Source organism: Falco biarmicus, chromosome Z (assembly GCF_023638135.1).
Source record: "Falco biarmicus isolate bFalBia1 chromosome Z, bFalBia1.pri, whole genome shotgun sequence".
NCBI lineage: Eukaryota > Metazoa > Chordata > Aves > Falconiformes > Falconidae > Falco > Falco biarmicus.
Window position 1 is genome coordinate 21,259,811 of NC_079311.1, and position 27,529 is coordinate 21,287,339.

The 27,529-nt window shown below is 37.2% G+C and overlaps 1 protein-coding gene across 1 annotated transcript in view; it reads left to right on the top strand.

The window, feature by feature from the left end:
• PRDM6 (PR/SET domain 6) overlaps positions 1-27,261 on the top strand; it is a 78,904-nt gene extending 51,643 nt beyond the window's left edge. The window contains exons 4-7 of the mRNA XM_056325051.1: positions 3,131-3,255; positions 6,376-6,718; positions 16,032-16,208; positions 22,975-27,261. Of these exons, the coding sequence (XP_056181026.1) occupies positions 3,131-3,255; positions 6,376-6,718; positions 16,032-16,208; positions 22,975-23,089 (760 nt within the window). The 3' untranslated portion in view covers positions 23,090-27,261. The remainder of the gene's footprint in view (positions 1-3,130; positions 3,256-6,375; positions 6,719-16,031; positions 16,209-22,974) is intronic.
• Positions 27,262-27,529: the final 268 nt, after the last annotated feature.

Sequence of the window (27,529 nt, forward strand, 5' to 3'; positions counted from 1 at the left end):
TCGCAAACAGATTCAGAAAACCCAGACGATGCATTACATAAATAAATGATCTCAGCTATAAACAAATCTTTTGCCTCAGAATCAGAAGCAACTGCTTGGCCTTATTAAATGTGGTAGGAAGCACATCAAAGAATGCCCCGGGCTTGCCACTCACAGTGAGCAATCCTGATTTTTGCTAGTTCCTTTAGAAAGTGGAGTTTCTTTTCTTTAGGAAGAATCTTAAACTTATTTAAAGTACCTTTAAAATTAAAAATAAAACATACAAAAGCAAGCTAAATGAAATATATAAAGTTTGATTATCCCATAGGGTTCCAATTTAACAATGGTAAAATTGTTCAATTGCATTTTCAGCTTTTTTATTCTCTGGCCAGTTGACTAAAGAATGCTGCAGTTAAAAAAGTAACAATCCTATTTATACATTACAAATCTTTTATTATACCCTTAAATATCTGATATCTATAGCTAAGATCCCATTGGATTTTAAATAAACACACTGGATAATGAATAAAGATTGCTGTGATGAAAAAGTATTTTTGTAGGTATCTTGTGAACTATTTCTCAGTGTGGTGGTGTGTGCACGCATATGTATATATATAAATAAGGAAAAAAAATGCATACATATATATAGATGACAAACCTAAATGAAAAGTGAGCATGAGAAAGTCATTACACATCTGTCAATATTAAGTGGATTTTACAACTCTCCTTTCATGATGGAGTTTTTACTTAGAGTTCCCTCTGTTGATCTGTTTTCGATTACTTCAGATCTTTATAAAATGAACTACAAAAACACAATTTAAAAAACTGGCATCCATCACCAGTGACTACATCCAAGTGTAAGAAAATAGAAAAGTTGGACACTGAAAAACCAGCCTAATTTTTATTGTACATGGACGTCCTCCTCACAGAAAGTCAGCTGGTTTAAATTCATTCTGTTATGATTTGTAATATCTAAATGGAATTTTCTTCAAAGTGCTCTTGATTGATTGACCCTTAGCTGAACGTTTTGTTTTTATTTTGAGGCTGACAATAATGTTTGTTGGCATGTGTTCTGCTTCAACTGAGTTGGGACGCCATGAAGCTATCTTTATGAGTCATCCAACCACAATACTAAATACATGTCAGCAAAGGAAATATTATCCGAAAAGGGAAAAATCCCTTTGATGTACTTCAGCATGCAGAGATTTCTGCGAGTTTTGGAAGCTCTGCACGCTTGTAAGGGACGGTGTACTCTTACACTTTTTTTTCCCTGCCTACTCGAAGCCTCACAGACCACCCATTGCTCAAAAACAGTTCTGCTCTCTCAGCGGCAAAGTGTGTCATTTAGTTTTAGCACATTCATTTGCTGGGCTGCTGTGTTTATGTTAAGGGAAGCCAAACTGAGAGATGAAATGTTACAAGGGTGAAGTACAAAGTAGACTCAATTTTTCTCAAGTTAGGAGATGCAGGTAATTTATAGTGTGGCTCCAGTTTTCATTTTTATGTAACAGTGGAAAGAATTAACAAAATGCACAGCTCTGGGAAGAAAGAGAGGGAGAAGAGGAGAAGGAGGAGGAAAGGAGAGGGGGAAACACAGAGGGGAGAGTTTTTGTCAGATATTCATAGAAGGGTAAGAAAACCGTTCTGCTTAGCTAGCAGTGCCCTCCTGAGACAGGGTGGCAGTAAGCGAGGAAAATAACAAGATAAATGAAATTTTTGCAGCTGCTAGTAAAATATTGAGAATCTGCACTTTTTTATTGATCTTTATGATCCTGTTGCCAAGAGCCACTTTGCGGTGACAAAATATGTTGACAAGTGCATATCTCACTGCCATGAAAAATGTGGTAAAAGATTCTCCTTATGTCTGCAGTGTTATACAAGGAACAAATTGCATCGCTACAGCCAATTCTTTATAGAAAGTCTAAATTTAAGGCCTACCAGCCCTAAACACTTTTATCTTGAACTTCAGGCAAACGTTTGTAGCAATTCTTCACTCAGAAAACTGGTTGAGGCCTAACAGTTTTTTTTTTTTTTTTTTGGTCTATGGATGTTTTCCTGCCTTACATAAGCTGTTATAAAAAATGGCCGTTTCTTGGTGCTTTGACTGTATCATTTTGGTATGTAATCCTTCAGCAAGAGTGTAGTGTTCTTCTTGTATATATTGAATTTCTATCCATCTCACAGCAGTGTGTTTTACTGCTCCATGTGAAGCCTAAGGGAAAAGCCACTATGAACTGATAACATTTTTATTTTATCTTGTGCCTGATTCTAATCTTAGACTGTTTTTGCCCCCATGTAAATCTGTTAACTGTAGAAGTATCACTCCGAAGCTATTTACATCACTGCAAGGTCAGAATAAGGCTCTTGCTTTTATGCTGGAGACTCTAGGATTTTTCCTTAGCCCTCCCAACACCCAGTTCAGTGTTCTAGGAATATCCACAGTCTTTTCCCACAGAGCAATGTGATATCACATTTATGGTAACACTAATTTATACTTACTGAAGGATCATCAACATTGCCATCATGTTCCATACAGGGGAAGATTCTATGGTTGTATGTTCAGGTTAAACCCATTCTTTTATTTCCCTAAGCCAAAGTCTGTTTTACTCAACAGTCCAAGATCTCTCTTTCAGTGGTGTATTGCTGTAATGAAAGGGCATGTCATGCTGCTTGAAACCTCTTGCTAAAAGAACTTATTTACGTGAAAGAACTGTTGTCTGTTTACCCCTAAAATATGTTAACTTTAATTTAGATGACAAATGCAAAGCTGTTTAAATGGCTGAATTTACTGAAATGTGTGCACCACTGATGCGATGCTTGTGTTGTGTGGGCAAAATGTAGCATTTCTGAAATAATTTTAAAAGGGGCATTGCAAGAAAATATCTGTCTTTTCATAAAATTCTGGTGCTTGTAAAAATCTTGTTATTTAAAATATGCTAGGTACAGAGTGCCTGTAAGTTGTTACCCTATGCTACAGGAACAAAGTCCTTCCCTAATGATAGATATGGTTTTAAAATAATCAGTAAGTTATTCATTTAGTTATCTGCAGAAATGCTTCCAAAACAATGGATTTCTACTGTAATACTGTATATGATAAGAGGAGAATGCTCTGTTCCTAAATTAGGCATTTTTTTCTTTTCCTCTTGATTAGGTCAAATATATTCTACCGGGCTTGTATAGATATCCCCAGGGGCACCGAGCTGTTGGTGTGGTACAATGACAGCTACACTTCTTTCTTTGGAATCCCCCTCCAGTGCATTGCACAAGATGAAAATTGTAAGTTCTCCCTTGCATCTCTACTTGTGTAAGCCAGAATTCCTGTTTCATACCTAATCAGCTATACTTCTAGAGTATTTTAAGACATATTAAATGGAAGTGGTTGTATATTTAAGGTAAGCTCAATGTGTACTAAATAAACCCCAGAAGGTGATACAATTAAGCTGCGCAAAATCATGATAAGATTACCTAAATAAATGGAGATGTTTGGAAGTGTGCAGGTACGCACAATTAAAAAACAGATTTCCCACCATGGCAACCCCACATAGCCTGGTAGTGTGTAGAATCACTCTTCCTCATAAGTGATTCATTCCTAGTCTATTCTTAACCAATTTGCTTGGCCTCTCCATTGTTATCAGACCTACCACAAGACACTGTCTTGCCAAAACAGTAATGCACTACAGGTCCATGGGGCCTCTGTTAGTGACTCTTCATTCTGTTACCACTGAGTATGTCAAGACAAGCTGTGCTGACTGATTGTAGAGATGACATCCTTGTGGTTAAAATGTAAAAGCCAGCTTCTCTGAATACAAACTGAGTGGAAGTAGCCTGAAATGACAATGAACCTCCATTTCATCCTGGCCATTCCATTTCCATCCATTCTTCTACCCTTCTCAATATTTTACATTTAGTTTGCCAGGAATAATCACAAAATTAAGCAGGTAACTCGTAACTCAAACCTGGTGCAATCTGGTGCTGGATACCTTTGTCTGTAATGGGAATGGGTGATCCAAGCACACCTCTCAGTTTCACTCTGTGTGTGGAACTTGATTATAGTTTGCATCAAAGACCTCTCTTCTATTTTGACAGCTATGTGTATCTACATGGTGGACGAAACCAATAATGGATGCCTGACTGATTTTAGTCTAAAGTAACCCTGTGGCTACCCATGCTTAATCAATTACATATAAGATGTATTTTTTTGGTCAAGTACTTGGATACTTAAACAGCAATGCTAGGGTGAACGCATATCTCATAGCAACTTAAATACTGAACCATGCAGCAATAAAACAGCAAGATAGCAGGGATTAAACTGTCAAAAATAACATCCTTTTTCATCTTGAGTTTTCAAATCTGTTGGGCTTGAGAAAAGTTTAAAAGAAATTTAATTGCTGGCAGTAATGTTTGCTGATAAAACTCACACTGCAGCGTACAATATAGAAATATTATTTTTTCTTTCATGAGATGAAGCTTACAAACCTTGATTTGAAAAGCAAAGCATGACTAAAATCTCTAAATATTGTCAGTTGTTATTTTGCTGTGAGCGAAACAAGAGTTTCATCCACAGAGAGACTAATGTGAGTAAATGAAATTAATCTCTGAGCACAGAGCCAGCTGCAGGCTGGTATATGACTTAAGTGCCACTTAAGCCCTCAGAGTAGACATTCTGCTTATCTTCTGCACAGGGGTATTCTCACCCAGTACAAATTCTGCCTATATTCTTAGGTCTTTAATATCATGATCTTATTGCTTCTGTGGACTTTTATGAATACCAAAATTACCAAAAAAACCAAAACCCCAAAGTGATCTGCTTCTTGTGTGAGAATGTTGGGGCAAAATGGAGGTATATAAATTGCCCCTTGAACTGAACAGACATCGAAGATGTATTTTATCTCTGGAAACTTGCAATACACCGCCCCATGGATGTAACTCTACTTAGAAATCAGGGCCTCACATACTCCAGAAAAGAATAGCCTAGGAAGGACCTCAACTTACATAAATTAAATAACATGTAATATTATAATATTGGAGTCATTATGATTGATGGAAGATATTAGAACATAACTCTGTGAAGTAACTGGCATTATATAAAGTGTTAACAAAACATTAGTTTGTATTACATTTTTATTGTATATTAAATAATGTTGGATGATTCCAGCTTACAACTGAAATTTAATTCTCTTATTTGCTCTTAGAAGTCTATCATCATGACTTACATAAACAGAGTTGCAATTTCTAATCACCTGCTTAGCAGGTGCTATATATACCTACATGTGGAAATATACATATTAACACTTTGTGACAGTAAATAAATGTGTGAACATAGGTAGACATAGACATATGCATACAACATATTGAATTTAAAAATCTCTGTTAAATATTATCTCATGAGGCTGAGTGTGCTAAAATTAGAAAGCATGAGAGGGTACTGGGCCCAGGCGGCCTAAATTATGCTTCATTTTGCATTGTGGCACAATCTTTTATCACCTGGCCCATTTTTCCATAGGATCCTTGCCTCATTCAGTGAATGATCTAGATGGTATTCAAGGAGTGAGGCAGCTGTTCAGCTTTCTCCTATATGTTTGGCCTCCTGCTGTCCGTGTCGTGCAACATCCAAATTCAGCATTAAATCACTTCTTTGTGAGAACAGTGTATTGCATTTGTTGCTGAAATATCTGAGTCCCTCATAAGCCATAGTTAATTGATGATCGTAAGACATTTATGGGTCTGGAAACAACTTTTGTTCCTATTTTTTAGGTGGGAAATTGATGCAAAGGTATCTCTGCCTATACTTTGCATTGTCTTGTGGTGATCTAACTGCTATTAACCTTAATCATACAAGTCATGGTAAAGTCACTGGCTTTGTATTGTATTGGCTGTGACTATTTGTGAGATGTAATAGTATAATATACTTAGTGGCTGCCCTTTAAGAGGATTAGGGAACTATTGCTGCAGCAGATATTTAAGCCTTGCTGTATCTCAAGGAATGTCTGAACAAGAATTTTTCCCCCGTGCTCTCAAAATTCATGCTTGTCTGTGCTGTAGCAATTGGACATGCTGACTGCAACATGCAGAGTCAGGTTATCACAAATGCAGCAGCATTCTCTTTCAGATGACAATCCCATTGTGCAATAAATGTATATCACAGTCAGGCTTCTCTGAGTCCTTTCACTCTCAGACACCCATTTGCATGAGTTTTCATTTCAGTGTCAGAATCAGCATCATCCATTCAGATCACTGTCTCATTCAAGCCCATTTTTTTGTGCATTGTTAAAATAAAGTTGCTTAATTCTAGTGTCAAGAAAATGGATGTTGGTATTTTTTTCATGTCTCCCAAAACTGTATTAGTTTTAAAAAGGCATAAAAAGGATCTTATTTACTTTTCTTGTTTTCTCCCAGTGAATGTCCCTTCGACTGTAATGGAGGCCATGTCCAGACAAGACACCCTACAACCATTTAATAAAAGTAGCAAACTATCCCCCGCCACTCCACAGCGATCCATAGTATTTCCACAGACTCCGTGTAGCAGAAATTTTTCTCTCCTGGATAAGTCTGGGTCCATCGAGTCAGGATTTAACCAGATCAGTGTCAAAAACCAACGAGTTCTTGCAAGCCCAACTTCAACAAGCCAACTAAATTCTGAGTTCAGTGACTGGCATCTTTGGAAATGTGGGCAATGCTTTAAGACTTTCACCCAGCGGATCCTCTTACAGATGCATGTGTGTACGCAGAACCCTGACAGGTAAAACCCAGGCTCTCTTTATTTCTGTATCTACTGATAGCCAGATCCACTGCTTCTTTTATCAAGCTGTTATCATTTCCAAAACCAAACCATTATTAGGAGGAGCCTGTACAACATAATTCATCTGCAGCTGTGTGAAGTAAGCTGATAAAAACCATTGCTTGACTTCACTATTTGTAAAAACATTTGGTGCCTAAATGTGCAGATAAAAGGAAATAGCTAAGGATATAATCTTGTTTTCAGAATGGTTTGGTACATCTGATGGAGGCAACAAAATAGAAGGAAAATTTATGAATATCATAGATGGAAAAATGAGGTCAAGATAATTAAAAGTCTCTCTGTCTTCCAAAGATAATCTAACTTGCTGCTCAGTGGCTGTCACAGTCATTTCAGGGTTCACCTATAGTGTGCAATGTGTATAAACTTAATTAAGTACTAAGAGGTAATGAATTGGAATTTTTTGCTTAGTACTATTTTTCTTCAGAGCATGCAAACCCATAAATCGTGCAAAGCTGTCAAAAGGAAATACCTACTCCACTAGTGATGTGGAGGAAAACAGATGCCACTTATTCAATAAACTAATATCCACACAGAAGAAAAATGTTGACTAGATACCTCAGAGTCAAAGTTGGTTTGAAAGTTTGTCAATACAGAATTTTATGGCCGTGAACTGAGGATGAAATTTAGCTGAACAAGTGAATTAAAATTTCAGGTACTCTGACCAGTGGCACAGTAAATATAATGGAACCATTATTTATGAATCAAAGCTGGTTTATTTGACAATTTTGATAGCTGGCAGGACAAAAGACAAAAATCAAATTAATTCAATAAAAAAGGCTGCCCATGTTTTGTCTCTTCTTCAGCTGTGAAGAAGGTTTGAGCAGAATAGCTGAATCCCTGGAAGGTTGTTCTAAAAGCAGCATTTAATTGTGAATTACATTTAACCAAAACACTACCAAAAAACCAGTCAACAATGAGTCTGTGTATGTGTTTGTATGCATGTCTGTCTCTGTGTATGTGGTTATCTACTTGTACACATATGCTGGTGTGATTCTGTGGGTATGAACATACTGGAGCATAAATTCAGTTTTCCTGTCAAGCATGCTAGGGGCAAACTAGATTCCATGCAAATCTTCATAGAATTTAGAGAGGTGATAATATTGCAAATGCAAACAAGTCTTTTCAACATTTTCTGAATTATATGCTGGCCTTAGCAGAAACAAAACACTGTGCTAAGGAGGCTGTAGGACACAAGTGTCAATTTGTGTGCCACAGTGTAGAATTTAGGTCCCCAAAGGTTAACTCTCCCAAGTTTCATGCACTTATGTTTCTAGTATTGAAGCATCCTAAGCATACTGTAAAGCATGAAATGTTGCATCAGGGGCTCTAGAAGAGTATGTTGAGAGGATCCCCCACATATTTTTTCAGTGATTCATCCAACCAGGTGTGATGCCTAGATTTCATCCTTTCCTTTGCTTGAACCTTTGTCTTCCGTTACGAAGAACCAAGGTGCAGATAATAGTTAATGCAGGAAGCGTCTCCCCTAATGGAGCAGTTCTGCACTCTAAGGGATAGTTAAATATTAATTTTGCCAGAGAGAGAAAATGAGAATAAGTCTGTTCTACAATTAGGTCTGTCATCCTGGAAGTGAGAGATTTGATTTATTAATTTTTATTTATTTTTATTTGTTTTCTTTTAAGTGTCTTGTGTCAAATATTGCCTGATTTTAAGTCTTTGCCCTTAGAAGTGAGCACCCTCATTATTAGTAGGTTACTGATTCATGACATCTTACTGTTTTGCCTCTCCTGTGCTTACCTAATTTGTCCACGCAGAACAGCTTCAACAAGGAAGTGTAGAGCATTTTTAGCTTCAAATGACCTACAGTACAGCAGGAAAATTATCAAGATCAGAATACAAGTTGGCTCCCCCAGGAGCAAAGAGAGCAAAGGGTGATTACAGCAAGGACTCAGCAGATTTGGGGAGAATTGGGGTGGAGAGGACAGAAGTAAAGACTCTGAGTTTTAAGTTGTGAGTCCCAGAAGCTTTCAGAAATACTCAAACTATAATAGCTAACACCTTTTTCTCAATATTGATACTGGCTAATTTAGATGATTTCCTCTTTGGCTTGTTTGGTTCTGTGAAACCCGTTCTTTAGAAACTTTTCCTCTTGTGTTATACAGAGAGCATAGAACTTAAATGATCTTGCAGTATACAGTTAGGATCAATTTGTTGCATAAATACGAGATACTGCAGTGTTCTGTTCTGTGACACCTGTGTTCCCTCTGTATGGAAAAATAGCTTACATCTCTATGTTTTCATTAAATAAATAGTGCAGACTCCTTGTGGAGGGAGGCCAGTCTTGTAATGCCTTCTTTGTTTCCGTGAGGTGTGCCATCAACATAACTGCTGTAAAAAATAGGTCGTCTTTAGAGCATCATGTGTCACGTCAGTCACATGAATATGCTTAAGATCACTGCAATTGATTCAGTGTTTGAAATTATCAGCATAGCAGTTATGGCAGATCGTAAGTGCCCTAGGATCTGGGTTCTCATATCCCTGCTTAAAAAGCATTGCAGATTGAGTTTACATCACAGGCAGCTTTTTGTCTTTTAGCAGGTACCGGTAGATCAGCTACTTAGCCCTACAGTGGCTGGAAGAGTTGTCTGGTTTCGTAAACATATTGCATTTCTCCAGATGAAAAATTCCTAGTGTTGTACAAAATTTCCAGAAGACAAGAGAACAGGGTATGATCTGTGAAAGAGTCCCTGTTTGCCAGCCTGAAGTACTGGGTGCAGCTCTCTGGTTTGTATTTTCTCAACCATATCTACAGCACTGCTCCAGCTGATAAACAGCTCCCCATTTATTGTCAGCAATTTGTGAGCACACCAGCCGCTGTATCTTTGATGTGACTGAAGCAGCAGGGCCTGTCTTCTTTAGGAAATTACTTTAGACTATCTGTTTTGTCTTGGTATTTGTTTTTCAACTATGCTGATTACCTACAGCATGAAGTGCAGGGAAAACATCTTTGCATCCATACAGGCGGCCAGCTCATGGGGTGAAATTTGAGAAAAACAGACTGTTTAGGCCTTGAGAAATTAAAAAAAAAGAAATTAATTTAAAGCCACTTAGATTCAGGAAACATCTCAATGAGAGCAGACACAGAAAAAGGCCAAAACATGCTTAATTCTATTAGGCAGTAAGAAAGAAATGGTCTTATTTAACAGGCAGATGATTTAATAAATAAAAGTAATCTTAAAAAATGATGAATCCAAAGTAGGGAGGATTATTAAAATAATGTGGTTTTTTAGATTAAGATTAGGATTAAAATTTAAATTAAAATTAACTTTAAATTTTCACTGGTTTACTTTATGATTTACTTTTCCCTTTACACTGAGTTTTTTTTAGCTTGTTGGATTTTGTAGGACCTCTCTTCAAACTTAATGGTGATTGGGGTTGGAGTGGGAGTGGGAGATGAAGATCAAAATCCATCAAGGTATGAATTCTGGGACTTTCTGAGCTTTTGGGACTTTTTTTAAGCCCTCCCCAGACAGAAGCAGTTTGAGCAATTATTTCTTGAAGCAGGAGTTAGAAATCCATTTTCTTTTCTGGTTTTTGGTTGGGTTTTTTTTTCATTTTTTTGTTTTGGTTTTGTTTTTTTCTCCTTTTTTTCCTCCTGCTGCAGAAATTTCAAACAATCCTATTTAGGACAAGGTGGGGGTGGGGTGGGGCTGTGGGGGTTGGGTCCAGAAAGGAGTAACCAAAAGCCCTTGATCACAGTGAATCATTTTTAGAGCAGTATTTGGATTTTATTTTTACTGACAACCACTTTTCTGAGAATTAGACAGCCTCTTTTAATGACATCTTTCTTCTTTCTTGCTATTTTCACCAGATTCAGGATGTATTGGTGTTGAGGGAAGGCAGGTGGCTGCAGTTCCCAAGAGCTGTCTGTGGCACATTTTCATATAAAATATGTACATCTTTATATATATTCTCATTGATTGCCATGTATTTAAGCTGATAATTTGAGGGGAAACCCACTTTGTAAGGGTGTCCATGGCTGAAGAATTATGGATGCAGTTCTTGTTTACTCAGAAGATATTATTGTACTCATGTTCTGCTGTAGCACCTCACTCTTAAATGGTGAGATATTTTTAAATACAGGAGCTTGATGTTTGAAGTTGCCAGTTTAATAGATCCTCTTCTCCAAGATCTCGGCTCAGCCCCTCTTTGTGTTTATCTTTTTCTTTATAGGTTCTGTGTCCTTGACATTGATGCTCCCACCATCCAAAAGTCCATTAATTAATTTAAACATCTCCCAAAACAGACCTAAAAAAAGTAAATACTGTGAGTAAGAGTTGTCTATTTCTGTTTATATAGTGGCCATGGATTATTGCTCAATTAAAGTAAACATCATGCTGAATTTAATGCTTGTTCTTGCATAACCTTTTCACAAAGGTTTGCAAACTCACAGTACTCATAGTTACTAACAACAAAGGGTGGACAGTGCAGCACCTCTCCCTGGAAGCTTCAGAAGTTTGAAAACACTTCAAGCGTGCTTTCTGCTTATGTTAGTTCCTCCACAAACATTTGTAGGAGGTGATCCCAGAACTCCCAGTGGATCCAGCTCTGCCATCCTTGCTGCTGTGTTGTGCCTGAAGTGCTTGGGGCACTAGCCATGCTGCCTCAGGGGGACACAGGGGCAGTAGTGCCTATAGAGTCCAGAGGCAGTGAATGTAGCCCACCCATGGCCACGCTGATGCTGGGGGTGCTTCTGTGTGCAAGCCAGCAGTATCCTTAGGTGTCGCTTTGTTCTCCAGCTTCTTAGTTCAGCTTGCTAGAAGAAGGCATCCCTCCAAAATACCTTTCCATTAGAAGAAGTTGTTTTTTTCTTTCTTCTTAGTCTTCAACAAAGAGAAAAGCACTTTCAGTTGCATGTCAGTGTCTCTTCTTTCAGCTGGTGCTTTTCTAGCTTTTTCTAATGGGAAAAAATTACAGCAATGTACTATTTTGTCTCCCTGATCTGACAGTGTTTCAATGACAGAGTTACAGATATTCAGGAACTCACCATTACAAGCAATTCTGTTTCCAAAGATTGCACTGGGATTCCACATGCTCCTTGAAAACAGCAGATTCTCTTCTGAAGAGGCCTTACCAGAAACCCATTCATTATAAAGGAAAGAATTAGAAAATGTAGTAGAAAATAATTTTAAGTTTTTTCAGGATTCTAATAATTCAGGCTGTGACTTATTTATGACGTAGAAAGTAAGTTTATATTGGCTGGATGTACTAGGCAATCAGCAGTTGGAAAGTATATTGTTCTAGCAGAGGGATAGTACAAGATAAATAATTAAAAGTTATGTCATTTCTGCTAAATGGAAATCTAAAAAGAATCAATCTAAATGTACAGTTGTCTGTCAGCAACTATTCCAGGTGCAAAGATATGGATTTTTCTGTTGTTATCCTTTAGCATGCTTTGTACATGTTAAAAGATCCCCTGCACAAAGCCCGAGCTTTGGTGAGGTTCTATAAGCTTCACAGGGAATGTTGGTTTTGTACTGGTCCTACACATAATGTAGTTTCACACAGAAAAAAAAAAAAAACCAGCTACAAAAGTGAGAAAACTAAGATGTAAAGAGACATCACCAGACAACAAAATAATTTGACAGACTAGGGAGTATAATGTATTCTTGACTGGTTTCACTTTGAAAATGTAACATGAAAAACTTGGAAAAGGTCAAAATCTAAATAACTATAAAACTTGAAAACTATGACATTACAGTCACTCCTTTCTGAATTTCACTTTAAATGACCTGTGTTCCTATTGTGGGCCACCATATAATCAGGGACTGCAAGATTAGGGTCTCTAGAAAAAGGTAGTGGACTCTGTAGTTTAGTAAACCTAGGTAGCTGATTGATGGGCTAATGACATCAGGATGGTTTTACTAACAGGAGAATTTGCTTCTAGGTAAGTAGATTTCCTTCCTTTAAGCTCAGACAGGAGGACAGAGAACTAGAAAAATACGTAGCTAGGGGTTTAATGAAAAACATTAGAACTGCTTTTGATGGCTGTCAGCACATCATTCTCATCTGCACACTGCCATACAACAATTTAGCCATTCTCAAATGTAACTTAAAAATACTATAGGAGAAGATTTTGATCAGGCTTGATTTACATCTGGAAGGGCCTACAAGATACCTTGTAGATAATGCACTGATGAAGACATTCAAAACTATGTTGTTCCTGCTACATGATAACCAGAGAACAAATTTTTATAGAAAAGAAAGTATTTCTTCAGATAGTCAGCATATACTTTGAGGCCCTGGTACAACTGTTTCATCAAACTGATTACTTTCATACTTGCAAATCTGCCTGTACATTTGCAAAGGAATATTTTAGTTATGTAGGCTTTCACATGTGGAGTGACTGCAATCCGTTTTGTTTGAACATTATTTTCTGGAGCATCAACACACCCCTGGGCTGTGAAACAGAAATGCTTATGTTTTCATGGATTCCTTGAAGCTCAAGGAGGTACAATATGTTCTCAGTTATTCCAGTGGAAATGAGTTTTTCTGGGCTGGGACTGCATTCAGCCTAGCAGCACATCTTTGAAAATACACCCTGTGAAGACCACAGTTTTTGTCACTATGTCCCTGTCCCTTCTGTCTGCCAACCTCTGCTATAAAGAGGTCACCATCTTAATTCAGTGTCCCAGTGCAGACCAAAGTGACGACAGAAGACACAACTGCTACATCAAAGGGAGGCCCACTCTGTCCATGTCAATGTACCCACTGAACCGAGCATTGCTCATGTTCAGTCCTTCTGCACCACTTTCATTTTTTTTTAAAAACAGCATATTGATTTTATTTTCTGCCAAGAAAAATTTCTAAGCCCAGTAAAATGGTTGCTAGAGAACAAAATGACAACTTTTATACTTACTGAATGACTTTGTTTTTGCTCTTGCAAAAGATAGTAGTATCCGCAAGTTGTCAAACTTTGACGTATTTTAATCTGCAGTTGTGCAAATCAGATACAGCATTTTAAGATTGTTATAGTATTTCAATGTATTTATAACTTTTATTTTTAGAACTAGCTTTGTTTAATGTGTGCCATGTATCTAGCTTGAAAAAATTACTTATTCTGTCCATTTTAGTATTACTCATAATCTTCTCTATAAACTGGAGAAACACATCCCCTGCAGGGAGGAGGGTGACTTTTGTAATGGTTGTTCTCCAAAGATATGGGTGAAAGGAAAGCATACAGGCAAAGTGGTCTAACAATAGGTGATTTTTTACAGGGCTCTTTTTCTTGAGCATTAGCCAGTGAAATGTATTCTGAGTACTTATATTAATATCCTTTGTAAACAAGAAATTTGTTTTTGGGCCAGTGCAGAGGGTAAAAACCTTTTACTTGGCATCACAGTGCTCAGTTATAACTCGTTTGGAATTGTGACTGGATACAAGTTACAGTGTGACTTTTCACTGCGTGAAATTAATCACATTGACTGTTAAAAAATAAAAGATTAATTGGTTTTATGTAGTGTTGTATCATTTATTGTGGTAGCTGTTAAAAATAGATAACCAGAGGCTAATAGATGTTAATGGTCCCTTTCACTATTAAAAAATCAATGTTTCTTGGATACAGAATATCTTAATGTGTTCTTTTTGCTTGAAAGTGTTTGATTTGGAAATACCCAAACAAATAGGCCTGCATTCACAACTCATCTTAGTTTTACCAGCTCTTGAATTTTCATGTCAAGATTGATAAATATTTTCTGTGCAAATTAATTGTGCACTTCAAGAAAGGAGAATACTGGGCATGCTACTACTTGTCATCCAATAAGAGAAACAGATATTCAGTGTTTCTGGTTTTTTTTCTTAAAATATTAATTTACATATATTAATATTTTTAATGGCCACATCATCTAGGTTAAGTAACCCTTCTACAGCTTTTATATATTTTTTTCAAACTTGTTGAAAAGTAGTTAGATTTTCAAATGTAAGTAATTAAAATTGTAAGCTATTGAGTTATTGACCAATACTGAGCTATTAATCAAGCTAAAAAATTCTACAATCAGGGTTCAGTGCTCTGAAGCACTGTAAAATAATAGTATTTGTGCTCAGTGATGCAAGTAACCACAATTAAGCAGTTCACTTGATAAATGAGATAGTTCACTTTATTTTGCACTTAATTGAATTGTACATGCTTGGTCACCATCGTCTCGTTCCCTTTAGTTTTGGTTTCTAGCCATTTAAACATACACATTTATAAAGAGAGAGCAATTAAGTTGGTGTTGGCCATTTGCTCTAGAAGTGCAGACATCATGAGAATGTCGTGCAGGGTAAAAATCATTAATATCCCTCCTGAAAATTCTGATGAGCATGTAGGACTGCCACTAACTTAAATCAAATGTGAAAAGGAAAAAAACCCCTGTAGGATGTTGATATGAAATCACTTTTACCAAAGAGAAATATACAGGTGTTGTTTCTCCATATATTATTTCAGTTAGCAATGGTATTTGCATTTTAGCAGTCCTGTCTCACCTTGCTGTCTTGTATCCTTTTATTTCTATGTTTACAGTCTGTTTGTTATGATTTTGAATTTGTAATATATCAGTCAGTTTTGTTTGTTTGTTACATTTGTTTTTAACAAACTGTGTTGTTGAAAACCTAAGCTGTGGGTTTCATTTCAAGATCACAAAAAAAGGCATTTTCAATCTGGATGGGAGAACTGTGTTAATTAAATGCAAATATTTTCAATAGCAGTAAGAAAACAGAAAGATAATTGTAAAACGATGGTTATTTTTTGCAATGTCTCTTGTTGAAAGAGGTGATGTCAAAAAACCTAGATTCCTCCAAAGCAACATGAATAATTTAATTACAAATGGTCACAGAATCCACCTAGGATATAGGTATGACAATCAGATGTGCATTTGTAGCTAAGACTGTAGCTGGCATCAACAGACAGAGAACTTCATGCGTCTTTTAGCTCCGATGGGTAAGAAGTTTTTGGTGACTAAGGAGTATCACACTGAGCTTGGGAGAAATAGGGCATGTGTATGATGTGTAGTGCAGGCTCACTAGCTTGCTGAATTATGTTTTGTGGGACTCTCAGTCAATTCCTGCGCAAGCATTTTACATTTCCTAAAGAGATCATGAAGTTTCGGGTGTGTGTCTCCCAAGAAAACCCCGGAGAAGTGCACCCCGCAGTTCTTTTTGGAAGTTACTTGGAATTCCAGATGTTCCTGCCAATATGTTTTCCCGCTTATGTCAATAGAAAGTGCTGATGGCATGGTGTTTTTCTTTCCCACTGCAGGCCCTACCAGTGTGGTCACTGCTCCCAGTCTTTCTCACAACCTTCAGAGCTGAGAAACCATGTAGTCACGCACTCCAGCGACAGGCCTTTCAAGTGTGGCTACTGTGGTCGTGCCTTTGCTGGTGCCACAACACTCAACAACCACATCCGGACGCACACTGGGGAAAAGCCCTTCAAGTAAGTACTTGAAGCTGCTGGCCTTCACCAGCTGAGATTAGAGGGGGAAATGCATCACTGCTGTTCTCGAGCATCACTGCTTCATACCAACACGCAGAGGGGTTCCCTTGAAAGCCAAGGTCAAACCACCAGATAAAACCGTTAGTGGTGTGGTTAAAATCAGAATTAAACCAGGCTTGGTTTTGGGTGCTTTGCGAGCCCTGAGCAATTTTCTGTCCTATGATGACAACTTGATAGTTTTAATTCAGTGTTATCTTCTGCTGCTGTTGACAGAGAACCATAGCTGAAAATACACTCAAGACTGGGACAAGCTATGCTGTAAAAACATTAATATGATTCTTTGATGTCTGCATGCTAAGGTAGATGGAGCTTCACATAAAAGCTAATTTGGGTCTGGTTAAATGTGGGGGAGGAATGTGCATTTTTTTTAGTCTTAGAATCACTGCATAGAAAATGCAACTCTAGCTTGTGGCATAAGTTTGGTGAGATCATAATAATAAATGAATAGTGTTCAACTGTCTGAGATACAAGAAAAAAAAAAGTCGTCACCTGGTCAAGATGTTTTTTAATTAAACAGATGCTGCTTATTTCTGCAGTTTCTGTTTACTGACATTAAAGCCAAGCACACATCTGAGTCTCAGAAATTTTCCCTCTATGCTCACCTCCAGCCATAACACAGCTGATCCAGGTGGATTTTACCTTCTGTTGTGCAAGACGCTGCCTACTTAACAGGAGGTGTTCTGCAAGACAGAGTACAAGTTTTCCATATTTGTGTCTGTGTCTTTGCTGAACTGACAGGCATGAATGTTACGGATATCATACCTGGAACAATCCCACTTTGAAAGAAAAAAGGTGATTTATTGATATCAATGTATAATGTATTGATATAACTTCTTTTGGAAGGAATGGGAGTAATATAGAATAAGGTGTACATCTCTCCCTCTTCTCCAAGGACTGTCTGTCCTCTGTCTACTTTTCTCCATTTGTCTTTCTTTTCTGCTTTTGCCGTACTGTGCTCTCGGTCTGCTTTATGTAAGAGAGCTCAGCCATGGGGGCTGTCAGAACCCCTCATAACAAGCTCAGTAGAGATACCGGTAGGGATACTTTGCCTCCATATATGGATGAAAGGAAGCATGGCCTCCATACATGCCTCTGCTGGGGGCAAGGGGACACAGCCAGGAGCCAAACACTGAATATCCAATACAGAAGAACTTGCATGCCAGAAATCATAGCTAGGTTAGTGCTGTAGGTGGCAAAATGTGGAAACTGAGAGCATCTAAACATCGACTCCTCTAGAGTCAGTCTGTTGGATGCTCAGAGCCCATAGAAAGTGAGCCAAAAATAGTGTGAGCAATCAGATTGATTTTATCTAGTTGCTGTGTAAATAGATTTTAGTAATTAATGGAAGAGGTTTCCGGGTCAAAATGGAAAATAGATTTCTTTTAATGTTAAGGTGTTACTTATGTGTAACCTTGTTGACTCCACTTAATTTTTTTCCTTAACATCCTGTTTTTGTCATGTTTCCAATAGAACTGCTATTTTGCCCCATTTAGAGTCATTATTTTTCCCCTTTGGTTTGGTAATTTTTTTCCCCTTTTCCAAAATGGTCTTGACTACAGCACAATTTCATTTGTGAAAGGGCTCTAATGTATGTTCTACAATTAACCAGGGTCTGGGATTTGTTTGTTTGTTTTGCCCTGCTTATGCAGAAGTATTAAAGTATTCTGGGATGTACCTGCCCATTCCAAAGCTGCAGGGCAGAGCAACAGAAAATGGGGGTACTTCGTACTGCTTCTTTGTAATGTATGACATAATTTCATTCTTGTCAGATTTTTATTTAGTTTATTCCTTAAAATCAAGAAACAGTAGTGCCAGTTTCTCTCTGGAAGACTTGAAGTACTTGCAGTAAGCAGACTAGTAATTTCACATGAAGCTAAAACTGGAGCTGCAGATCTTCCCATCCCTGCTAGTCAGATACGGGGACACAGTCACCCTGATCCTGCAAGCTGTTTAAAAGGGTAGATTTGCCTCCCATGCAGGACTGCTTGCATTTGAGAGAGGAAGGACAGAAAATGTATCCAGACATTGATTCACCTTCTCTGCTGGAGGAAAAAAAGAGATAGCTGCAGCTTGTCTTGATGTCTCATCACCATTTAGATCCTCCTTTGAAAAGGAAGGGTCCAAGACACGGTATGAAGTAAGCTTAGGAAAAAAACCTCAACAAGTTCCAGTAGACAAAAGCCATAAATGGGACAAACAAGATTTCTGTCTCTTGATCATGTGATTCAGGTTTTAAATGTTAATTTACAAAGGGATTTTGAGTGTACGCTTACCAAAAAAAAGTGCAAAACAGAAAAGTCCTTTGAGACAGGGTTTCTGTATGTCAGAAAAGTCTGTTTTCTGGTAATGTACATACTTCTGTTGAATAATATTTGTACTATTAGCAAGAACAACCGTGTATAGATAGTGCTACACTACTTAAATTCTAGCTAAGTTATTTTAAAAATAACAGCAGTGATTTTAAAGGTATTACTAAGTTCTATTTCATAGGTGAAAATGGGCAGTCAACTGGACGGTTAACTTGCATCAACTGTGAATGCAATTTCATTATTTCTAATGCAGTAAGGCAGTTATGTTTGTAAGTGGTATTTGGACAGATTACAGTGTGCATGGATTAAGCAGGCAATGTCAATCACTAATCAGAAGGTGTTTGGAAAATGGTGAACGTAAGGTGACAATATTTTAAAATATTTCAAACTGATTGTTATTTAAGAGGAAGTCTGTGATTGGTTAGAAAGCTTTTGCTGTGAGAAGGTGTTCTTTGTAGGTCCTATGTAACTTTGGATGTGTGGTGGAAGAATTTTCTATTTGCTTTTCATTAGAGATAACAATGCTAAGTGAGGTTATCTATAGTCAGAGCTTTAGCTGCATTGCCTGGACTGCAGGTCCAGTTAGAAGGGATTTCTTTTCATGTCATCACAAGCTATCAAGTCAGCCTCACCACTGTAAAGTTTTTGTGTATTCTTATCTTACTGAAGTCTCCAGTATGGCTGCTAGTCTGGGAACAAAGCTTTGGCAAAAAAGAATAGTTAAGGGACTTGCCTGCAGAATCAGGGTTGTGCAAGCATCAAATATTCAGGAGTTGGCCAAAAAGAGTTAGAGGAAAGGTTATTTCAGATTGGAATAACCCATGTGTTTTCCATTGTTTCTTACTGAAATGCAAAACTGGTGAAAATCCATTTCAGGTTGAATATAGATGTTGTATATGCAGTGACATCTCAACTTTGTCATCTTTTTTTTGTTTGTTTGTTTGCTTGTTTTGGTCTTTAATTTTTTTTTTAACTCTTTCAAATAAAATTTAGTGTTAAATGTAGCTTTTGAATGAAATGTTAAAATGTTTATTTTGAAAATACCAAATGAAGACATTTTTTCCTAGAATAGACCCTCAGCATTTTCTTCACCCAAAACCTTTCACAGAGGTTGACATGAAGAGTTTTGTTTACAACTCCTACCCAAGCAAATCGCATAGGGAAACCTTGTGACAGAATGAAGTCTTGTGTTTGATGAGGTTGAATGTTGTAGTACAACATTGCTCCTTACAATTAAAATGAAGGCACAGACACACTGTAAAAAAGGATAACATGGATCCAGTTTTCACTGATGGCATCTAATAGTGTTAGGACTTTTAAATTGCTTCTTTGTATCTACATTGTGTCAGGGGCTGTTTAAATTACTCTCAAATGCCATCAGATCACTTAAGTGGAAATTAAGTGGTCTGTCAGTTAATAGGTATCGTTATTGCCAATACTTGTATCTATACTTGAGGTTTAACCAAAAATGTGATGTATGTCTAATAGCCAGGCTTGGACTCAGCCCCATGATTACTTTGTGAGTGGCTGCATGAGAGGTGGGCTCTTTTTTTGCCTTTCTGACTGTTTTGCTACTATTCAACCTTCCAATCCAACATTAAACACGTTTGTAGCATAGCAACATGCACACAAAAACATGCACGCACAGGCTCACCGGTCTCACAGACACATGTCATTGTAGTGATTGTTATTCTATGACAGGCTGGAAAAGGATGATTGATAGAGGGAGAGAATACACCATAATTCAAAAGAAAAAATATTTCTGCTTTTTTTGCCATTCCTACCTACTGTGAGATAGTTACAATGACTCTATGACACTGTTATCTTCACCTTTCCTATCAGTTTGTATCCGGCAACAGCTTCTCTGGACCGTATTGAAAAGAGGAGTCAGGGGCCAAATACAGGTTCCTGCCTGTAAGCCAGGTACTTATACATCCAAAACTGTAGTCCTGAAAACACCATTGCAAGTGCCTAGAAAGTACAAAGCACCTTGGGTACTATCTGAAGGTTACCTGGGTATATGAGGAAGCCAGGGGAAGTAGGTGCCTTGCCAAAGGTTTTATTCTGAGTTTTGCCAAGGGCTGTGCAGTGCAGACAGCATAGCCCAACCAGCAGACATGCTTGGCACCCACATCCCTCCTGTCCAAAGGGTAGGTGCTTGTAGCATGAGATTTATTATTTTCTGGTCTCTCTTTGGCATCCTTCTTTCCTGTGTCTGTATGAAAGTGTCCCAGAAAAGCCTGTAGCTGGGAAGTTAGAATATTCTCACAGCAGAAGAAGCCTGTGGATAGAGGACAGGAACTTGCATTGTAAAGAAATACAGTAAGCCTTGCTTTGTGCTTTCAAAAGCAATGCAAGGTGCTGAGTGAACGTGGTGCTCAGGTGTGGCCTCCCAGGCAAGCTCCAGAAATGTTAAGGAGGCCTTGCACTGCTTCATGGCTAGAGGTTTTAATAAGTAACTCTGTCTTTTGATCACCTTATAGTCTTTCTCAGATTCACATATGGTCCCTAGGCACCCTGATACAGTATATTTATTTCACCAGGCACTTAAAAGTCAGGTGTGGCAACACCTGATTTTGTAGGTTATTTTGCAACTGTACCAGTTACAGCTTGGTTAGGCAAGGACCCAAGCCTCCTATTACTCAGCAAGCAAAGCGCTTGTCTTTGTAGACATCAAAATTACAAAACCATCAAGTTCAAGTAGATGGCAATATCTCATACAGACTAAGTTAACGCCCCAGCCTTAAAATTGATTCTAATGCCTCTGTGATAGATATATATATATATGTATATAAAAATAATACAATAATTTGCAAGTTTGTCAGGCAATGAAAGGTAGTATATTTTGACACACTAATCCAGTAACTAATCAGTTTTCTAATAAACAATCAGCAGTACACTAATGTGTCATCAGCACTTCAGGAGCTCTGGAGAGTGGATGATCTGCACATAGACGTTAATGAATACCCCAAAAATCATTAAGTAATCAATACTTCTGAGTTATTTTCATTGAGCTGATAGGTCTGATACATTAAAGCTGACATTTTACATTTGTCAAGATCACAGTGCAGTTTTTAACAGTGGAACAGGCTGCAAAAATATTCCATGAAAGACAATCAAAGAAACACAACTTCAAAGTGTTGACGTTTTACGATTGGTACAGTAGCTTGGATGAATGACTTTGTAATGTCTGTGCTAAATGTTCCTAAAGCAGAACTTTCTTACTAAAAATTACTAATGTGAAGAACATTCCACAATTATGCATATGTGTAAATATATTTCTTTTTTTTTTAAGCAGCTAGATCAGTGACAGTTCATTTTCTATCATTCACATCAGTGAAGAAAGATGAATATGAATTAGCTGAGCCCTTTGTTTTCCCCACTTCTCCTTTGAAAGTGAAGAATTCATCGTAGTGATGCTTTTATGATAATCTTCTTTGAAGATAAAACATTACACAGCACCATTAAATCAAAAGTGGCTTTTGGAGTGAGCGTCATACAAGAAGAATCTGCTGCATCCATGTTTGCGACTCATCAAACACTCCTACCTAGCATTCAGAATGCAAATTAAGAGGGCAGTATTTGGGAGATTCAATACAACAGATTCTCTTTCAGAGCAGGGGTAGGGGATTCATTCCAAGCTAGCAATAACCCCCATCCTATCCCCTCCAAAATTCAGTTGCTTTGTTATTTGTTCACACATTAGTTTTGCTGCCGATTATGGTTCTCTAAAGAGAGGCCAGGGTGGAAAGAAAGACAAAGTAACAGACAAGGAAACAAACACGGGTGACTATTACGAGTTCTTGCTCAACACAAGGATTTCTCAAATAGTGTGGATGTTTTCAGATAGTTAAGTAACCACTAAATCTATGTGCATATTTAAAATGAATGCCACTGCATAGTCAGATCAGATAAACAAAGAATTTTCTCTTGTTCTAGCATTGAATGATTATTGCTTTGTGATTTTTCTTCCTCCAATAGGCAATTGTGGATTTTAAATTACCAGAAGGTGAAATTCTATTTGTCATCAATTTCTCCTAGGGGTTACAGAGCAGAAAACTGCAGACAAGCTGCTTCTTTGATGGCTCACTCCTAAAAATCTCTTTTTGTTCTTTATCTATTTGAACTGACAGTGATCAGAGCTACAGCAGGACAGGCCTCTCTGGAGAAATCACCTTCCCCCTGTCTATTGACAGATTCCTCTGTTCTGAATCAGACAGGCCTTGTCCCATCATAGGCATCAAGGCCTTGGAAGTAGCCACCAATTAAACCTCTTGAGCCAGTAAAATCTGAAGCCACTTTTGAGTGTCTGTTCTGATTAGGCAGGATGAGACAAAGCCCATCACCCCCTCCCAGAGCAGCTCCCTGGTCTCAATTTTCTCTCTTGCCTTCACCAGGTGCGAGAGGTGTGAGAGGAGCTTCACACAAGCCACCCAGCTGAGTCGACACCAGAGGATGCCCAATGAGTGCAAGCCAATAACAGAAAGCACAGAATCAATTGAAGTGGATTAACTGATTGACTGGTTGGAATTAAACTGCAAGGAAAGTCATGATTAAATGTCACGGACACTTAAGCAAAACCAAAGATTTCCTCTGAGCAACTTTCAATCAGTCCCAGAAAACCAAAAGCAGTAATAAAATAAGTAAGATGTTAAGAGATATTGATCCTGGCGTGGAAGTGAGACCAGGAAAGAGATTATTTATTTATGACTAGGGATGAGTCTTATTTCAATTGACAAGTTACTTGGGACTGTTAACATTTCAAGTCCCGCCATGTATTGCTTTAATTCTAAAAGCCTTTATAATTGTTATTTAATGCCAAAGTGAGGAATCTCAAGGGTTCTTCTGCCCGTAGTTATGACTGAGAATGCACATGGACTTGTTTATTGTTGCACCTTTTTTTGTAGCATGACTCAAAGGACCCAGGTGTAATCCATACATTTGGCTGGGCTGGGCTAAGTTGATCTTGACATGGCTATAATAGAAATTGCTGTGTGGGATGGGAAGTGATCAAGAGCTATATCTGGGTCAGTGTCAGCCTCCTCAGACCAAAGAGCATTTCATTTCCATAGTCTCATGCCTCACACTGTGTGCACTTTTTCATGCAAGTAGTCTCATTCAACAGCATTGCATTGGCACAGGTATTCTGGGAAAAAAAAAAGAAAAAAAAAAGAAAAAAAAGGAATGTTGTATATCTGCAAATATGCATTATATAAAGAAGCCAGTAGGAAAACTATGTTAAACTAATAGAGCTCTCATGTTCAGTCTAAGAGCTACAAAAGACAGAGGCCGTAGGAAGTATTTTAAACATTTAAGATTCCAGTCTACATGTAAATTGTATTACGAGGAGCAAAAAACCAAGATGATGCTTTTTGTTTGGGTGACTGATTTAATGGCTTGCTGATTTCTAGGAAAACTGATCAGAAATCCAAGCTGTAGTCCATTGATATTTTTATTTTGTTGGTTTGGATCAAATTAAAAAAGCTCCTGTATTAGATGAAACTTTCAACACACTTGGGCTGAGCTTCAAAACGAAAGCTAAATCTGAACTCAGATACTTTTGTGAATGGCTTGGAGGCTTCATAGTATTCACTTCATGGAAATTTGCCTGGTACAGTCGTGAATGAAAGGAAGCCAAAATATTCCCAACATCAATGTAAAAAGCTCAGATGTTATTACATGGGTTCAATTTAACAATTTCCATATTGGCTTTTTTCAAAGTTTGATCCTTGATGTATTTCAGATTTCATGATTTTTGGCTAATCAAAGAACGGTTTTCACTTTTAGAGACCAGCAGTGTTTGTTTATATTTTGATTGTCTCAATGCTAGAGCTGTAGTTTGATAAAAATCGTAAAAAAAAAAAATCACAAAAAAAACCAGAAAAACAAAAAAAAAAGAAAAAAAAACCTCAACAAAACAAAAAACCCAAACCAAAAAGAAGAAGCAAAACCTAAGCAGTTCTGAGGTCATGCTATATCATAAGGTAAAACTACAAAATAAATTTGTGGAGATTATGGGGATTAAAACATATTCATTCAGTTTTGTACCAAAACTGAAGTGCTGAGTGGCTCTTAAGGGCTCAGTTGATTATATTAAATATTTTAAAACATTTATGGGGATGATTTTAAATATGTAGAGAATTAAGTATCCAGTTCTGTAAAGGGCTAGAAAGAATCAGCTACAAATTTAGTAACAGGTTCAGACCATTTATGAATTCTGCAAAGCTCAAGCAGAAAAAGAACATACAGTAAAACTCAAATACATTTAAAAGGAATTTAAACACTAAGACATCCTTACTTCAGGGTGTTCATTTATTATATTACAGAAACTATACTGCAGAATCTGGAGTTTCCAAAGCTTTGCAGGGGATTACTTCAGGAGTTACTGTATTTGTGTTTGGCCATTAAAAATGTAAAACATTGTGGGGAAAAAGATTTTTTGTCATTGTTCTAGCAAGTACCAGATTATTTTATAAAGAGGCTTTGGCCCTGTGAGTTTTTCAGCTCTGTTTCTCAGTGCAGAGATATGGGGAGTGAGCAATTCTGTTGTCACTTGCCCGATTTTATCCTCCAAACTATGAGAAATTCGTAGCTACTATATAAATGTGTTTGTTTGTTTGTTTGTTTGTTTTAGATTCAAAGAAGCATAGGAAGCTGGATAGGAAGAACTGTGACTATTTGAACATTGTTTTGTTCCTAGCAAGGCTAATTAAACAGAAAAAAAAATAATCTGATCTTAAACCTTTCAGACCTTCACACCTGGCGGTTCATACCTTCCCTTATTTTAGAGACTTAATGTAAAGTAACGTCCTGGTGGGGCAAGATTTTGGTTAACATTTGAACAGCAGGTGTAGATCGTTTCTGCAAGCAAATAGATATTCTCACACACACACACACACACAAAAAGCAGAAATTTATCAATAAAGTAAGTGGGAAAGGAGGTATGTCACGCTCTGAAAAGCAAATGTGAGCTATCTGTTATATCACTGACTTGTGCTGGTGCATTATCTAACTGTGCTTTCCTGTTCAGGGATGTAGTTAGTGGTAGTGCAAAGCACTCAGCCTCTTGCAGAAAGGGATTTGTATTTGAATTCTATAAAGCAAATAGCACATAGGTATGTGCTTACAGATACTGCAAGTTCCCTGCTGAATATAGATAGGCTTACTCATGTGTTTTTAATTAAACATGTGTCTAAATATTCTCCTGAATGGTCATGAAGCAAAGACCAATTATTTCAAGACTATACTGGATTTTTTAAAAAATGCACCAGGGTAAGATTTCTACAGAACTTAGTTTTTTTCTTCCAAATAATTCTTGTGTAAATCACTATGTTGTTCCAGATGCCTAAGCACAATTTCAGTTATATTTTATAAATGGCACTTTCACAACAGATTTGGCAGCATGCAAAAGCAATTCAGTGAAAACCCATGATTTCATAGTGGAGTTTTCTTGAGTACAACATTTGGCATTCTGTTACAAAACAGCAAAAGTAAAACTAACCTGGACAAGCTAAAATACATCCCAGGTTTGGACTAAACAGAATCTAGTACCTATCTGCACTTCCCAAATGCTGAGTGAGTTTCTGTTCATGTATTGACAGAACAACCGTACATTTAGGTCTATTATGAATACAGTATGTGTTTGCACACAGTAAACTGAAGCAGTAAGTGTAGTACAATTATATTTAAATGTAGTGATTATGTGCCTGCCATTTCAGAATTTCTGAAGCACTTGGCATGTCTGTTTTGTAGTCTGGTAAATAAATACAAGCTTTTTTTAATTTTTTTGTCCAACCCTGAACATGTTGGAAGTCATATTTAAAAATTGTGCCTAGTTCTGATTTTTCTTTCCAGTGTGGAATTAAATTTTATACGTTCATAGAGTTATTCCTTTCAGAAAGACATTAGGTCCTTTATGAACCTGCAGTTATAGATCCCAGATATGATCTTTTTTAAAACAATTTGATTGTCTTCCCATGAAAGAAAGCTGACTTGTGAATAATGTAATAATTACAGTAAATTACATACTAGAAACTTACAAGCAATGATGTGTATATCTTTTCTTTTGGTAACATCATCTCTCCTTTTAATTACTATTTATTATTTGTATGGTGTCATTACATTATGTGATGCTGTCTTATAGCTGACAAAATGATGTGATTTCAGACAAATATGTGAAGGTCCAAAAGTAAGTCCTTATTGCTTTTAAAAGTCATCAATTGCTATGAGTTTTTAAAAAAATTACAATTAGACCACTCTTCTGTTCCATCCAAATCCTTTCTGTGCATAAGATTCCAGAAAATAAATTATTCTCGGACTGCATGAGGTCTTTTTTTAATATATTTTGTCTAGATTTTTGAAGTTTTGACATCATCAAGCCAATCTGAAAAAGTGCATAAATCCACCCAATAGATGTAAAGTATGCTGAAGGGGTCCTCTGTTGTAATAAAAATAATAATGACACTGTAATTAGAAAGGTAAACAGCTCACTTCCATTTTTTAAACCTCATAAAATTGCATCTTTTTTTACTGCAAAGGACCAATTAAGTCATGCATGTAGCTGTATTCTTGTGATATCAATGTAAAGATTACATTGTGTTTAAATGAAGATAATAGGCACACATTTAAAAAGAAGACAAAGAAATGTAAATATATTTGATTAATAAAACATTTCTATTACCACATGCTAAGCCTTTGTTTTATGTTAAGACTACGTATGGAATTTTGTGCATGCTATGCAGAAAATCTAATATTCTGAAATGGGTGTGCATTGAAGGCAATCTCAAATAATCGTGGTGCCTTACTTTTTTCATTAGTTTTCATTACAAGCTTCCGAAAGAGGTTTTCAGCTTGGATTTTGCAAACAGATTTGCAGTCAGAAGACAGTGGGATGAAACAGTTTTCTTTGTGACTGGGTCTTAGTACTCCTGTTGATGTAATGCTGAGGGCACA